The 17,272-nt window shown below is 34.9% G+C and overlaps 2 protein-coding genes across 2 annotated transcripts; one reads left to right on the plus strand and one right to left on the minus strand.

The window, feature by feature from the left end:
• Positions 1-27: 27 nt before the first annotated feature.
• On the plus strand, positions 28-5,686 carry FKBP7 (FKBP prolyl isomerase 7). Its single transcript, XM_067298995.1, has 4 exons — positions 28-283; positions 1,925-2,076; positions 4,465-4,598; positions 5,320-5,686. The coding sequence occupies exons 1-4, from the start codon at positions 81-83 to the stop codon at positions 5,479-5,481; spliced, it is 651 nt and encodes a 216-aa protein (XP_067155096.1). The 5' UTR covers positions 28-80; the 3' UTR covers positions 5,482-5,686.
• Positions 5,687-6,586: 900 nt separating this feature from the next.
• On the minus strand, positions 6,587-16,710 carry PJVK (pejvakin). Its single transcript, XM_013960738.2, has 6 exons — positions 16,503-16,710; positions 13,889-14,084; positions 12,147-12,288; positions 11,132-11,249; positions 9,119-9,223; positions 6,587-7,727 (listed from the first exon to the last, which is right to left on the minus strand). Exons 1-6 carry the CDS (start codon positions 16,708-16,710, stop codon positions 7,426-7,428), a joined length of 1,071 nt encoding a protein of 356 aa, XP_013816192.1. The 3' UTR covers positions 6,587-7,425.
• Between the last annotated feature and the right edge of the window lie 562 nt (positions 16,711-17,272).

Here is a 17,272-nt window from a genome sequence, read left to right on the forward strand (position 1 = left end):
CCCCTGGGCCGGGCCGGGCCGGGCCTCCGCCGGGCGGGGGACAGTGCCACGCAGCCGCCGCCGGAGCGGGCGCCGCCGGCATGGGCCGCGGCCTGGGCCTGCTCCTGCTGTGGCAGGCGCTGGGCCTGCTGGCGGCCCCGGCGCGGGCCGAGGCCGCGGAGGAGGTGAGGGTGGAGGTGCTGCACGTCCCCGAGCAGTGCAGCACCCGGAGCAAGAAGGGCGACCTGCTGAACGCGCACTACGACGGCTACCTGGCCAGCGACGGCTCCCGGTTCTACTGCAGGTGGGTGAGGGCGGCGCCGGGCGCCCCGGGAGCGGCGGGCAAGGCCGGGCCGGGGCCGGGGCCCTCCTGCGCTCACCGCCCCGCTCGGCGGCCCTGCCTCGCCCGGCGGAAGCGCCCCGTGCTTTCACGGCCCGGACGCGGCTTGGAAACAAAACGAGAACTGCATTAAAGCAACCTGAACAGTTTCCCCATCTCAGCTTGTCGTTTCGTAAGTCGAGCGCTGAAAGTGCTGGGTTTTAGCAAGGATAAAAAGATACCTGTGCTGAAATCCACTTATGCTGGGTTGCTCGAGGTGAGAGCGAGGTCTGAACCTGAAGGTCGTTAGGTGACATGCACAGCTCAGGGAACTGAGAAACCTCTTTGCGAACCCGTAATTGCACCTAAAATGGAGAACCCCTTTGCTAAAAGAAAAAAGACGTGCAGATTGTCACCTCCCTTGTTCTGTGCTGAAATCTGTAGACAAATCTCAATTTTGGGGGGGAAACTACTGGCAAGGACATAGATTGACCTGAGAAATCTGAGCATTTTTGTCAGAAATTTGAGTACAGTGTACACTTTATACTTTTACAGATAGCACTGTGCAGTGCAGCCACGTTACACTAGTGGTTTGCAATATTTCTGCCACCTCCCTGCCTTCTCCTCCTCTGTGCTGCCTTCTTCTTTGCCCCAGTGTTAGCATTTATGCTTTTGCCTCTTCATTTCACCCCATCCATCCATCTTTAGGCTGTTTCAGTTTGCCTTATCTTTCTTTGCACAGAAATTCTTGTGCAAAAACTTTATTTTTACAATGCCTCACTTTTAATGTTTGTGTGTCCTATTAGTCAGGCAGGACTCGCCTGCTCAGAACTATATGGGAGAGGCTTTTCTCTCTTTTAGGTACCTGCCTCATTCCTTACCCGTATTTTGACAAGTCTTTTAGACAGTAGCCTAGTTTATTACACAATCTTGATTCATCTCCCATTTGTATGATCTAAGGAAAATACACAGCATATACAGTAACTTTAACTTTCGAGCTATGTGCTGCTGTGCACAGCTCACTATAGCTCCCCCCCCTGGGGCTACCTCATATGACCAGAAGCTGGGTCAAACACTGAACATCTTAACTGCGCAGAGAGGTGGGTGGTATGTACTGCAGCCAAGACTGCCAGATCACCATGACGCTCGCCTGCGTGCTCCACCCCACCCCATCCCATCCCACAACCCTGTGGTGAGAACTCTTGAAGATATTTTCGCTTCTGAGCAGTGACTTGATCTCAGCACTCCTCCTCTCCCAGACTTTCTGCAGCAGCACCTTGTGACTGTCAGATCTATGAAGTTTCTGGCGTGGAGTGTGTATGATCGGAAAGACTGGATCTTTCTCTCTTCTCTCCCCTCCCCCCCCCCTTTTTTTAAGAAGTCAGGTTTTTACTTTTTCTTTGATTTCAAAGGGAGGTTGCATTTTACATGTCTCAAGATCTGACCCTCAATGAATGATGGACATAGCAGAAAAATAGCATTAGTACTTCAAATATCATTCTACTCTATTTGTGTTTTAATAATCTAATGCATCTTTTTAGTGTGACTGCTAACAGTAAAGTTACTTTCTTAAAAAATATATGAATAATGAATTCATTGTTATCCACTCACAATTTTTTTTAATAGTCGGACGCAAAATGAAGGTCACCCAAAATGGTTCGTTCTGGGTGTTGGACAAGTCATAAAAGGGTTAGATATTGCTATGATGAATATGTGTCCTGGAGAAAAACGGAAGGTGACCATTCCTCCATCATTAGCATATGGACAGCAAGGATACGGTAAAAGAAAAGTTTTAATACTGAACTTCGTGTCTTTTCTCTGTTTTAGTTACATTTTCAAATGAACATTTAGTATTGTAAATGACTTGGTAAGAATTGGCCCACCATTATTTTTGGAGGGTGCTTAAGGTGATGACTTCAGTGGGACCTAATCCTGCTCGTTCCTGTGCAGTTTGAGCAGTCCTTACCATAGACCCACAGCCAGGCCTTGCAGTTTGTATCAGAATTCAGTACTATGAGGCACCTGACATGTTTCTCTGAGTATTGCCACAATGCCAAAAATTGACAGCAAAAGGAAGATCTTTTTCTGGCATCCATACAAGCAGTTTTTGTCTTACTGTATTATATTCTGTTCATGTTTACTTTCTATTATGTGAATGCTACCTGCCTAACCTTTTAATGAAATCCTGCATTTTCTGAGCAAAATGGAATATGATCCACTGCATGCCACTGAATCAGTTTAACTAGAAATCATTTCTTTAAAAGACTGCTTACATTCTGGGTAGTTAATGGACAATGTCATGACTACATAATAATTGCAATAATACAATGCATGAAATGGGGGTTGAATTTCTGATACTTACATGTGCAGTATATAAAAATAAATAGATAAAATAGATAATTCCAGTCCTAGTCTTACGCACTGTTTCAGCACTCTAATTTTAGATATTTTAAATTCATCTCTAACTTGGGTGTTGTAGTTTCCATGAATAGGTAACTCCTGCTGTATGGTCATAACTTCGTAATGGTGTTGTGTCAGAATCCCATGAACCAGTTTCATCTGTGATACAATTCCACTGCGGCCAGCAAAGCTTACTAGCAATGAGTTTTGCCTCTGAGCATAAACAATGTTTAATAAGCAAGTCTTGTAACAATAAGGAAAAACACTTGGTACCAAACAGAAGTGTTCTTAAAATCTAATACTAGTTGTAACGATTTGTTCTAGGTAGGACTTCGAGAAAGTATTTTTTTCCTACAACATTCCTGTCCTCTGTCTCAGCGTATTTCTGCATGCTGGGGAAGATGCCTGCCTAATCTTGAATTAGAAAAGATGCATGTGGCTTTTTAGGTCTTTACATATCTTTTCCTGTTGGTATGTATATTCTTAAAAACTACTGGCACTGAATTCTAGTATTGTATCTTTCTTTCATAAGTAGTGTAGAAACTATAGCATATATTGAGATATATTTAAAATTTCTACACATTTAAAGCTTGTAAGATCAAAATCTTTTGAACTCTGAAACCTATCACTTTATTATAGATATTTTAGATGAGAAGTGCAAGTAATAGTTTTGTTTGCCTTCTGTTTATAAACAAAGTAGATTCTTTACCTGTTCTCCAGCTTGAAGGATGGGCACAAGTTCAAAATTAACTTCTGTCAAAATTCTGAGGTTACAATGTCATACTCACTAGCTTTAGCTAAGGATAGAAGCAACTTGCATGTTTACATTTTAATTGTACACTGCATGATTTTTAGACGCTGTTTTGGCTTGATTTTTACACCCTGTTAGTTTGTTCCTGGTTTTTTTCAGTATCCTGTGTGAGGTTTATTTTATTTTATTTTATTTTATTTTATGGCCAGATGCACGGTACAATGACCTGTGTTTATAGGCAGTTTCTTTTACATCAGATATCGGATAATGCTTTGACACAAGAATAATGAAGCCTACCATAGTTTCTTTTCTGGGACCAAACAAAATATCCACTAGTTCATCTTTTTGCGAATCTGAACTTGCTTTCTGTTGCTTCTTTCTAACAGGTTGCATATTTAAAACACTATTTTGCATAATGTTTTTAACCATAGGTGTAATCTCATAGGAAGTTTGTAAAACCTGATATTATCTGCTTGTCCCCTCAGGCAAAAATTACATACGAGCATTGCTTTAGTACTTTAATCTTTCAAAATCAGATTGGAGATATTAAATAAAGGCATATGTCTAGGGTCAATCTCTCAGTGTGAAGCCCATCATATGACAGTATGTAAAATGGTCTGGACTTCAGAAATATGATTTGTTTTTCATGATATGCAAATCCTTCTTGAAGTTGTATATATCTTAATTTAAAAAAATATCTGAATCGATATGAGCAATTTAGTTTTGGTTCAGGGAAGTATATTGTTTCCAAATCTCTCTCAAAAGTATTTTATTTAACAGTGACCTGTTCAACCAGTCGCATTTTTTGTTTTGCCAGAACCTAAACAATCCTCCCCTCTATCTGTGTAATATTTAAATTCAGGGTTTAGATTGTCATTCTGTTACCAAATTGATCTGCATATTAATACAACGTTCCATAACAGAAAAATAAGACACTTTATGTGTGCATTTGTCATATGTGTGATCTCTGACCACAGTGTCTTATTTCTTAAATGCTTTTTTTTTATATTCATAGCACAGGGCAAGATTCCACCCAATGCAACATTGATCTTTGAGATTGAACTTTATGCAGTAAATAAGGGACCACGCAGTGTTGAAGCATTTAATCAAATAGACAAGGACAGTGACAAGAAGCTCTCTCAACTTGAGGTAATATGATGTAACTAATTTGGAATAGGTCATATTTATAAACCATAGATATAGTTAATTACTGTTACCTTTACATGAGCTGCCGCTGCTTCAGTTATCATGTAAAGCTTTTGTATACTTACACAGACTACACTGTGCAATGTTGACGTTTGCTTCAATATGATGGTATGCCTCAGACTTACTAGGAAACAAACTTACCTGTCTGCACAGCAGTCACAGTAGGTCATGTTTATATCGCAAGTGTGCTTGAAGGTAGCTGTGGAGTACTCCTGGCCTAAAAGCCAAAACAGTGCAGAACTCAGCACTAAAAAAATGCCTGAATATTTACTCAGTTTCTTGGACACAGTTTGTGTCCTTGGTGTTCCTGAGAAACAAGCCAGAGATTAATCTGGACTCTTTCTGCTTCTGACACTCTTTAAATTGCCAGAAAAATGATGGTACTTTTTGGATGTAGATTATTGCTTAGTACAAATTCAGAAAGTGCCAGAAGTTTTAATGGCAGCCACTTCTTGAAAATTTCTGTTATCTCTGCTAATGAGTGTTACACCCCCTCAAATTTAAAGGCTGCTTAACATTTTGGGGAGGTTTGACAAAGTTTTGCTATGGAATTTGAAATATTGGGATTTTTTAGAATATATAAAGTTATTTTGATTAGAAGTGTATCTATACACTAATTTTTGTGACACACGCAGCAAACTCAGTTTTTTTCCTTTTCTTTTAGATAAGCCAGTATTTGAAGGAAGAATTTGCAAGAGATGGCAAAAAACGTCATCCCTCAGTCCATGATGAAATCTTAGCTGATATATTCAAGAAGAATGACCATGATGGAGATGGTTTCATATCAGCAAAAGAGTACAATGTCTATCAGCATGATGAACTCTAAGTACTTACAAAATCTTTGGCTGTTTTCTGGACATTGAATTTAAAAAATTTGCAAAATAATTCTTTGTCACAGAATTTTTTACATTTTTATAGCATCTTTTTATATCTCTTAAGGTGATTGTAAAAATCTTGTTTTTAACACTCAATTAGTCAAATGTGTGATAGATTTTTACAACAGAAAGAAATAAAATTGGAAAATAGCATGATCTATTATTAGTTTTTTGTCATGTCCTAATCTACAATATTGCTCAGTGTAAATCACTGATCAAAACAGTTGTTTCTGTCCTATCGGGCACAAAAAAATGGTTCCAATACCTGTTGACATAGTTAGAAGTATTCATCAGTTCCAATACCCTGTAGAACAAAATGGGAAAACAGACTCTCAGGAGGGAAAATTTATTAAAACTCTGTAGGGTTTCTGCTGGCTTTTAGGCCAGATTCTCTAGGAATTACCATTTACTGCTTTAGAGATTTATGCAGCAAATTTAACTATTAAAAGTCTTAGAATAAATGAATGCTGTCTATAGAATTTAAAGAGAAAAACAGGTTTTTAAAGGAACATAAAATAACCTCTGTGGTGTAATACTAAGTTGAATAATTTGGTGCTCATGAAAATTCAGTATTGTAAGTGAATTTTTAAACTTTAATCTTAATAAAATTCATAATAAAATTAGCCAATTCATTCAACAGCACAAAGTTGAAAATCTATCAGATTGTGTTTTATTTGAATGAGATTGAACATGATGGGAGATGCTCTGTATAGCCATGAGTAGATATCTGGGCGTGATTCTGTTTTCCCTCACATTGAAAAAATGCGAAGAACAATTACAGTTAATATCAGACAGTAATTCTGGATAGTTGGTTGTTTCTCTTATATGAGTGTCATCATAACTCTTGAGTAACATCTTTTAATTTCTTGTGAGAAAAGTGATTGCAGTGTTATTTCAACATGTAATAATTAGATGTACATAGTGAAAATGGCAGCACAAATAAAAAGGCTTCCATACATGGCTTATCTTTAACATCATTCTAAAAGGTAGGAAAAAAAACCAATTGTTTTCTCACTTTAAAATAGCATGAGAAGAGGCTGGATAGTATACCCATCAATAGCACTTCTAATGTGTGTTTATGGTTGTTGAGACTCTATTCTGCAGTGCCCTCTAGCGTATATATTCTCAACAACACAAACTTAAGTTTTTGCAGTTATGGTCCATGGATTAAACCTTCCCACCCGAGTATCTAGGTCTAATATTTTTATAAAAATTTTCTGCTAAAAAATGTTTTCTAAACACATAACAGGCACAAAAGTCAAGAGCAGATACAATCTAAAATCCAAATGCAAAATGTGGAATGGCTGGTACTTTTTTGTAATCTAAACAAACTACTGACATATGGTAATCACATCCTAATATGAAACTCCTATCCCCAGGTTTAGTTGTTCCCTTTTATAAATGAAACGTTAGACTGAGCGAACTTTTTTAACATGTTTTTTAATCTGATACTTCAATTAAACATTCATGAGAACACTAAATTATTAACACATTTTCTCATTTTACCATCATACACCAGTGTAGATAAAGGTGCAACATCTTTGGATTTAAGAACAAGTTTGTGTAAACAGCTTATTTATAAATAAGTTCTAGCATATAATCTAACATAAATTTTAGTTTAAAAGTCCATGTTTAATTATCATGAATGATGAAACGAGAAAGTGCTAGAAAGAAGAAAAGTAAAATGTCAGGGAATGCACTAGGGCTTTTTTGAGTAATTAAAGTCATTATTTGTATTTGTGAAGCAAATCATTTGGAAATAACAGTAGTGTAATAAAATTTTTTGCACTTTCACTATTTTACATTTAAAGAACTCAAGTCAAATGTACTAATTTTGAAAAAATTGTGGCACATTTATGCCCGTGTCTGCAACAACAGGCACTTACCTAGATCAGTTACCTTATTCTCTTATGCCAGAGGTCAAAACAGGGCACAGCATGCAGTCGTACATATTTTTGTCCATTAAAAGAACATTCTAGGCATCCATAGACTGTCTCCCTTTTAGAACTTCCCATTCCACAAAGGATGCAGGGACCTTTTGGGATGTTGTTATTAAGTAAATTTATTCGGATATGAGCCCCTTCTCTGAGATAGCTTGTAGAGAGATCAGTCATGCTTGCAGCTTTTTCATAATAATCTGTAAAAAGGTCCTCCAAGTAAGTATCAGAGTTAGCAATGGTATCCACTACTCTTTTATCTGAAAAAGAATGCACAAACATAGCAATTGTTTATATTATCAATTATTTACAAAACAATCTGTTAATCTACTGGTCGTAATAACTGATTTATGAAACCATTATAAGCTTTACACATCGAAGGTTACTTTCCATCAGAAGCCTTGGGAGATGACTTTCCTTTAACTTCACAAAAGACGCTCTGAATTTTTGTGTATTACCTGTACAATACTATTATTTTAAAAAGCACCTAAAAAGATAGGCATGAGGCAAGCTCTTGAAAAATAGATGCTAAATTACAGCTGAGTACTCTCCTATTTTAATTTCTTTTTATTTTTTCATTTCTTATTTTGTTTTCCAAAGATTACAAATTATGCTTGAGTGTTTACAAAAAACAGCCAGTGCTCAAAATGTTTAGAAAATTTGAAGGGCTCCACTTTGACCTCTTACCAGATTTCTGAGCATCTAAAAACCACAGGAAGAAATCACTTCTGGAACTACTTTTCTCCTCTCTCTTCAGTGATGGACTAGTTTAGATTAAGCAACAAACTTCTGGGAAGCTACAACTAAGTGAGATGTGTTATACCCCCAAAGATCTATCCCTTACAGCAGATTGAAGCAGCACTGAAGGCTTAGACCATAAAGGCCCTGGGTTAAGAACTGGATAAATTGGAGCAAGGTCACTTAAACAGAGCATCTTTTTTTAAGGATTTATCTTCACTCTCCAATTTGCAGCTTTCCACAATACTTAGACCAAGAAGTATTCAAAAATAGGATCTTGTTCTACATTCATGTGAATAAATCCCCAAATTTGAGTGGCACATTTTCAGAGGCAGCCTGCAGAAAGTATAGTTACATACAGTGATAAAGACTTAGTTTTACCAGAACATTGTGTTCGTATCTGTTAGAGTGAGAAAAGAAAATTATGATGGTATCTTGCCCATTTCCCTGCCCTGTGAAGATACACCCCAAAGAGTGCATTCTAATACTTAAATTAACATCATTTAATATATAAACTTACTTAATCATAAAGGCTTTGCCCATGAAGTATATATGTTATGACTTGGAATTACCCAATATTGTTTGTAAACTGCAAACACATGAAACAGGTTTAATTTTTAATTGAAGTTAATTGTATAAAACTCTATATCAGTTTATCATCAGCCGTACATTTTTTAAAAGATTTGAGTTTTAATGAACAACAAAACCATAAATTTATTATTTGTGAAAAAGTCAGAATATCTCAATATAACTTTCAAGAACTTTACAATCATTTTGATAGATAAGAAATTAAAATGAGGTACATTTTAATGAAATTTGCTCTTGATTATATGTTGAATCTTGCACACAAAATTAAAAATACAAGCTTCATGCATTGATCAAGACATTTAGTTATAAATATCAAATGTCATACTTCGATGAAACAGATTATTCCTCAACATCCTTAATTTGTTCAGTGAAGATGATCCAGATTTCTCTTTTTCAAATCCTCCTTTTGAAATTGGAGTCACACAGAGTTCTGTAATAAAGAAAAGTAAGTTTGTAGAAGAAATCTTTATAAAGTTTTTAGATGAAATAGAAAAATGCTAGTTGTACAACACAGCTTACCATAATATGTTTTTCTATTTTATAATAGGTTTATAAAGCTTACAGTGATAAAATAGAGCTTTGCTAATGTTTATAATGAATAGGACCACTTTCTAATACAAGTTTGCGCATAGTAATAGCTCACCGAATGAAATGCAACGGAGAGATTCAATGAGATAGAATATCAATTAATTAATTTCAGAACTTTAGTGGTTTATAACAGCGCATTAGGTAAGATTTTTTTTTCTATTTTGCTCAATTTCTGGTCATGTTAAGGGGCCAAGACAGTCAACATCGTATAAATGGAAGTCTCACTTCTGAAGGAGAAACATGTCCATAATCTTACTTGAAACTAAAAATGAAAAATCATAAGCAAGGTTTGCTCTGAATTCTGTAGTGATCGCATTCAACACAGAATTAACGGCAAAAACTGATTTTTTAGATAAAAATAAGTGTCACCCAAGTTTCTATCCATAACTTAAAAGATTTACAGTGAAATATATGGATGGTTAATTATAAAGAACTGAAAACACATGTGTCTCAGTTGAGAAGTCTCTTTAATTGTGCAAATACGAATACCAGTTTCATTGATTATTTCACTGACAATGACTTTAGCAAATCTAATGCATCTACCTACCATTGCACAAAGGTAAAGTAAAATCAAAACACTTCCAAAATTGAAATTGATGTTGAGCTTATGTAAATGAATGTAAAGAAATACTGTACTATATTAATCTCTTACTTTTAAACCCATAATTATGCCTGTTTTGGAATATATTTAAAATTTTTACAGAAATGTAAAGGTATCTCATAATTTAGCATAACTGCTCTAAAATGCAGAGTTTCTGTCACGGAAGTCAGATACTGTGTGTGCCAAATGATACGGAGCTATTTGCAACTTCTAGAACAAATAGTGTTGCATACATCTGAAGAGATAAAAACTATTTCCCAAATGATGTCTTACTGGTTTTGCTATTAAAAAAAAAAAAAATAGTGTTAACTATAGCGTCAAGCATTTTCTGTAACAGTTGACTGACTATCACAGAGATCTCTGTATTTAAGTACATGTGAAGCTGGCTGTTAAACTTTAGCTAACATTATTTAAGTCAAAAGAGAGTTTTACATTTGATATTATTAAGAATTAGATCAAACCCTAAAATTGAATTTCTGCATCATTACAAACAGTATTGATAGCACTGATAATGTTATAGTCTACAATTTAATTAGTTACAGGCTATGATAAGAAATATTGAAAAATAATGTGAATATGTAAGGTCTATCCTATCCACAAAAGAATAACTTATAGGAGCTATGTAAAATTTTGTATTTGTTTTGAGTAATTGGGGTTATTTCTTTGTAAATATCTTCAGATAACCAAATGTGGTAATGATCTATGAGACTGAAGTTAAAGCCCTGACAGAAAAAATATTGGTTTGATTTGCAAGTTCTGCGTACTTTCTTCTTTGCTTGGGGTTTTTACTTTCCCATTCTATGTGAAAATGATCAGATGGTCTTATGAGCCAGTTCCTTAAAGGCCAGAAAGTAAGGACGTTATTTTTGTTCCATTCAACTGTGGGATTTAAAAAAGATAAATTTTTTAAAGGTCATACTTAACTTTTAAAACTCTTTCCATGACAGACTATTTTCTAATGTCTGCATTGTTTATCTTTTCAAGAATTGTGTCCCTTTTCAAGTCAGACTGCTTATGTTCATAAAATTAAGGAAGAGGCATTGCATTTTATGGGATTGGGGCTTATGTATACCAAGATCAAAAAAACTGTTTTAAAAACTCAGGCTTCTATAAATAATAGCAGTAATTACAGTAATGCATGTCACTTACCAAAATTACCATCCAAATGAATAAAAAGTTCAAACACACTAAATGCAATAGTTGTATGTGCAGGAAAAACAATGGCTTTGTCCCGTCCTTTACAATTTTGATCTTCAATAATGTGAAACTGTGATTTAGAAAAGTATTAAAAGAAAAAAATTTTCAAATTGAAATGAAAAAATAAACAGAATAATAGCTTAACTATATATATTGGGAATAGTAATGCAAGCAGGAACCTTTGAAATTGAACATCAAATTTCACAACTAAGGAGTTTTATATTAACAACTGTGCATGTTAACAAAGTTTGCTAAAGAGACAGTAACCTAACTTGCATCATGGTCATTGAGAATTATGTGAATGATTCATAAATACTAGTAATGGGCAAACTTCAGAAGATTTGTAAGTTGTATTATTCAAACACACCGATAATCTTGCGTGTGTGCATGAGAATCTTGGTCAATTCCATGTCTTTATCTTTCCAGTGACCTGATTCCCAATAAACCTTAGCTCTCTGACCACCTGAAACCAATCCCCCTATTATATCCCCTGCCTCTAACAACTCGCTCACAACCCTCAAATAAAAGGACATGTACCCAGTCCAAAGCCAACTGACGACTAGGAGAACTTTCAAGAGCATATAAAACAGGGAGCAAGACGCTGACCGTTGTATTAATATCAACCCGAAGTTGTAATGAGTTATAGAAGATGAACATAATAATGAAAGATATGTTTATTGGAGGTTGAAAGTAAAAAGAAGTAATTTCCACATTTTTGCTGAGACTTCACTCAAAGCAATAGCTCATTGCCTAGTCATCCTTTCATGAATTTCCCATCCCTCATTCACAAAAGCAATACTAATAAAAAACAGGTTCTAATTCAATTTACATCAGTGCAATAATATTGATTTACTTTAGAGTCTTTCAGAGATTACATCAGTAAAAATGTGATTAAATCCAACCATAAACATCTATAAAGATGAACTTTTTTTTTTTTTAGTTACAAAACTTTGACAAACATATTTACCCTCATTGTCTCTCCACGCATTCCAGTATGGACAGTTAATGAGCACTGCCTTGTAGTTCTAATACTTTCCATGACCACGCACAAAATTTCCATCCTACTTTTTCTTGATTGATGAACTAGACAATGATCAAAATTTATTTTTCTAAAATCAAGAGGCAGGAAGGAAATTCAGAGATTAGTAGCAATTTACAAAGCAGCTAATATAATTAGTAACTTTAAACCAGTAAATCACCGTAACTTCTGTCTCGTATCTGTGAAACAGCTGGCTGAGGAGGTCTCAGGAACCTTAACGTTGATTTTTAGTGACTGGGAGCAGAAGCACCAAAAAAATTCAGAGAAAGCTAATAATGTACCAATGTTAAAAAGGGTAAGTGGACATCCTAGAAAATTATAAGTCTATCCTCCTGACACTGTTCTTAAGTACAGTTAAGTAACTGTCAACACAGACACTAATTAATATAGATTTTTTTAAGAGGTATGTAATTAATGTCAGCCAATAAGGGTTTATGGAAACCAGATCTTTTTTAATACAGTTATGAGTCCAATTAATAAAAGCAATAACTTTAATGCTATACTTTGGGGTTCTATAAAGCATTTGAGCATAGAATATTTTGATTAGAAAACTAAAACATACATACAGAAGCTGGCATATACTAAATGGATTAAAATCTGGCTAATTGACAGGTGTCAAAAAGTAACTATAAACATGGAATGTTCATCAAACAAGTGCATTTCTAGAGGATCTCTACAGGCACTGGTTTTTAGTCTTGTAATAGTAAATATTTTTATCAAGAAACAAGAACACACACCCCCAATTATTAATGATAATGTTTGGAGGTTACAAACAAAGGAAAAGGTAAGTATAGTACAAGACAGGGTTACAGATACAAAATGACCTGCACCACTCAATAAATAAGTAGAAGCAAGCAATATATATTTGAATATACCAAATGTCAAGCTATGCACAGTGAGTAATTTACTGGGATGCAACACTGGGATTCACAGGGGCAACACGGTGACCAGGCAGTAATCCTTGAACATATAAACAGAAGAATATCACCTAAAAGTAAACGCATTATATACCTATGAGTTTGGCATTTGCACCAACACTACAGGAACGCTGAGTTCAGTTTCAGTGTCCACAGTTCAAAAAAGGTGTTTTAAAAATTGGACTGTGTTTAGAGAAGAACCGTAGCACATAATGAAAAAAACTCAAGCAGATAAATCTGTTTTGCTTTTCAAAGGAAAGGTTGAGTAATAACCTCAAAAAATCCTGAAGTACCTACACTGGCAATAATTTTGGCAACATATGGTTCTCCAGTTCATCAGATGAAGGCAGAGGAATGATCCTATTTCTGAAAGCTGAAGGTAGATAATGTCATTTAAAGTAAATTTTGAATTTTCAGTAGTGTAGAATAACATACATAAGGGTTTTGATGAACTCTTCCTCTCTAGATATTATTTAATACCTTTCTTCCTAAAGGATGCACTGTAATTCAAAGACTTAATCCAGAAGAAGTCTATAGCCTCTGTTATGCAGAAGGTCGTGTGTCTAATCACAGTGATCTAACCTGAGACTCTTTAGACCTTTAAGAAGCTTTAAAAACTATTGTGACTGTTATTGATTGCCTAAAAATAATCAAAACCTAACTATTTCTGTATTAATGTGATTTTGTTCAGAGGTTCAACCTAACTGCACAAAATTTAATTATGGAACCAGAAAACAATATATATAATGTAACCTTGTATTAAGTTCTTTAAGTAGTGTTGGTACTTCAACCTCATGTTTGGTCACTATGCCAAATGAAGCTTTAAAGGCAATAGAATCTGATCCAGCAACATCAAAACCAACATCGTTCATTATCTGATTTCCTCTTCTACCACTGAGCGAAACATCTGATTTATCTTCATAGTTGAGCAACTGGTAGGATGAGACACCTGAGTAAAAGAAGATAGTCACTGTATTGAAGAGTCTGAATGCAGTATTTTTATATAGCGTTCTACATTTGTAGACAATGATTATCTTAAATTTTTAATAGAATAAATTTAAAAACAGAGTAAATTGTACTGTTCTTACAGTGCTTAACCTGAAACTTTATTCTTTTGATGTGAGATTCACACCAACATGGTGCACTTAGTTATCAGTGTTACTACCGATGACTAATTGGAAAAGAGGTTGTTAGGGGTGTAAGGGATTCCTGTGCCTCTCATTAGCAGAGCTGTGCCCACAGTCTTGCATGTGACATGTCCTAGACATGTGACTGTGATTAGGGCTATTTCTATATTTGTGTATGTATGGGTGAAAGTACTTTAGGAGAATTAATGGTAAGTATGCTGTTTCTTTGTATAAGCAGATAAGCAGTGGTCTGGGTTTAATGACAGAGACTCTGAAACACAAAGAAAATGACTTCATGGAGACCACACAGAGTATCAAATCTAGGAACAAACTGAAAGCCAGCCTAGCCACTGTAGATGTCATGTCACTTTACTAATTACTTGAGTATGGCGTTGGTACTACACAATTCCTTGTGCAGACTTGCACTACATAGGTAATTTTTCCTTCTTTCTATTTTTTTGTCCAAATCAAATTTTTTAAGTTACTTACAAATATTTCCCATGTAAATAAAGTTAGTGATTTCTGAATTTTGTATAGGTATGTAGTACAAATGAACCTAAATTTGTTCTTCATTTCTGCAATAAATGAATGAAACTTAGGCCTGCCAGTAACATTAATTTTGCCTTTTACCTGACATGCGACAATTAGAAAGACTTACCACACTTTCCATATGGTAAGGGTATATACCTAATGTTTCCAGAGACTATGTCAGTTTATTTTGAAGGAAAACAATAGACCAATTCTGACTTACTTGAAAGTTTGCATGCATTTATTGTAAAATAAAAGGGTAGCTTCAAAGCATTTTTATAATGCTTTCCCTGTACCTTTCAACATATTTCTGTTATGCTACCAGAAAAAAAAAAAAAGAACTTGTTGGTTGCCATGTTAATATGAATAGAGCAGATAAAATACAGGCATTAGGCATCTAAATACATTTGATAATCTGGGTTTTATGCCATCCTTTTTGATTCTTTGAAGGTTTTTTGATAAAGTGACATTATAAAATCACCTAGTATAAATCCTATTTATTTTTAACAACAAAAAGTTTCATATATTTTTTATAATGCTGAGAAGATTGAAAATGCTTGTATTTATTACAAAAAAATGGAAATTCAATTACAAAGTTATTTCCTTATGTTAAAGGATAGTACATTCTGCTCATGACATCTAACCTTTACAGAAAAGACTGTTAAGGTTTTTTCAGACTTTTTAATGAGATTTTACAACCTTTTATTCAGACTTTTTAATGAGATTCTGCAATGTTTTACTCAGCCAAGTAAGCTAGCTGACTTGTCTTGAATGTAGTAGGACTAATAGGATTAGCAGGATTCTAATATTTTTCATCTTGCTTTTGTCCCGATATCACCTGTATGTGGGGTCAACTGATATTTCTGTCTTCCTGTACACATACTGCCTTGTCTTAGTAGAATTTTTAATTCTTTTTTTTAATGAGCTATTTTTTATTTTGGAAAATAAAGCAATGAAAATATTTCAGAAAATATAGCATGTAGATATTAATTACATGGACTTTTCAAAGAAAAATAGGGGAAATAAATACAGGCAGTATAGTTCAATTTTGCAGCTTCTAATTCTGATAGAATCTCCTCAAACATTATGGTATTTCACAGCAAAGGCAATTTAAACACAGTTAAATTCTTTAAATATATGAGAAAGATTACAAACATGGAAAAAACTTTTGAAAATCCCATTGCTTCAGTCAGATAGCTGTTGTCAAATGTTTGGGCCTGTGTAGAGGCCAATTCAGTAAGTCAGCACAAGGGAATGCAAGCATGAAATAACTGCAGAACTGAGACCATTGACTCAGTTGTGTCATAGATATTCAAAAGTGAATATATAGAGCAAGGTGAATATTAAAACATACAAATTTTAAGTAGCAATTAATCAACATACATTAATACATTTATCAGGAATCTCTTGTGATTTTTGAAAAAACATAAGGCTTAACTGAAGTTGTTATGTATTAGTACAGAAAATAAAAAGGGTTGTCAATATAATTGATTTTTTCACACTTTTTCCAGAAAGTCATGTTTTGTATTTCAATCAATATTTGACTTGTACTTTTTTCCTAAATATTTATTACATGAGTAACAGAGATGAACTTTCTTACAAATGTGCTAAAGAACCATCATACTACCGGTACAAGGTTCAACTATAACTACTGTTCTGTATTTACTGAAAAACATACATTTTTCAGCTTTAAAGAAAGATAGAAAACTTACCCGCAGAAATTTCTTTCTCCCCTTGAAGGATGTCTTTTAATGTGAATGGTGTTGAAGCAAATTTAGACTTTTTTGAAAGACATTTTCTTTTCTTAATTACAAGACTCAGAGGTTGGTATTTATCAGCTTCACTGAGACTGGGCACAGGAACTAATCTTCCTCCATCACCAACCTGTTTAACAAAGTTTTTGGTTGCAGCAGCAAACATATTATGGCATTAGTAATGATAATAATAAAAAGCTCTGTATCAGCTGTAACTTCCAAACCTGAAACCCATGTTCAAATTGTTTGCAATATTCTTTCAAACAAATTAATACAACCAAAAAAAAGCTGTCAAACTTTTTTATAAAGCAAGTTATTTTTTTACTTGGAAAGAACCAACAGCATCTTAACTACGCAGCTTCTAAAGTGTATTGCTCAAGACCTCTCTCAAAGACCTCCAGTTAAGCTCTCTAATTCTGTGTAATGAATAATGAATTACCAGTGTAAACTGATAGGGGAAAGGTTGCCCTTTCCTCAGCAGTTTAATGCTGCTGTTTGAAAACCAAAATTATAATTTTAGAAACAAAAGATTGTAAATTCTGCAGTCTTTAGTTTCCTGTTAGCACGTTATTTACTCTTTATTGTATCCTTGCTGCAGTAGAATTCCAGCATGTTTCGCCAACGGTGAACAAAGCAGTCCAGGAGACCTCCTAAATTACGCATTTGTGAAAGCTGGTAGGTCTGCTGAGGTGGTATTTCCTTTCAATAGCAGTTGCATGACACACCTC

This window comes from Apteryx mantelli, chromosome 6 (genome assembly GCF_036417845.1).
Source record: "Apteryx mantelli isolate bAptMan1 chromosome 6, bAptMan1.hap1, whole genome shotgun sequence".
Classification (NCBI taxonomy): Eukaryota; Metazoa; Chordata; class Aves; order Apterygiformes; family Apterygidae; genus Apteryx; species Apteryx mantelli.

Coding starts and splice junctions, on each gene's coding strand:
- PJVK (XM_013960738.2), bottom strand. CDS start 16,710: ATGTTTGCTGCTGCAACCAAAAACTTTGTTAAACAGGTTGGTGATGGA. Junction 12,289..13,888: donor CTTAAAGAACTTAATACAAG/GTTACATTATAT, acceptor TCTTGATTTTAG/AAAAATAAATTTTGATCATT. Junction 11,250..12,146: donor TGCGTGGAGAGACAATGAGG/GTAAATATGTTT, acceptor TCTAAATCACAG/TTTCACATTATTGAAGATCA.
- FKBP7 (XM_067298995.1), top strand. CDS start 81: ATGGGCCGCGGCCTGGGCCTGCTCCTGCTGTGGCAGGCGCTGGGCCTG. Junction 2,077..4,464: donor ATATGGACAGCAAGGATACG/GTAAAAGAAAAG, acceptor TTATATTCATAG/CACAGGGCAAGATTCCACCC. Junction 4,599..5,319: donor AGAAGCTCTCTCAACTTGAG/GTAATATGATGT, acceptor CTTTTCTTTTAG/ATAAGCCAGTATTTGAAGGA.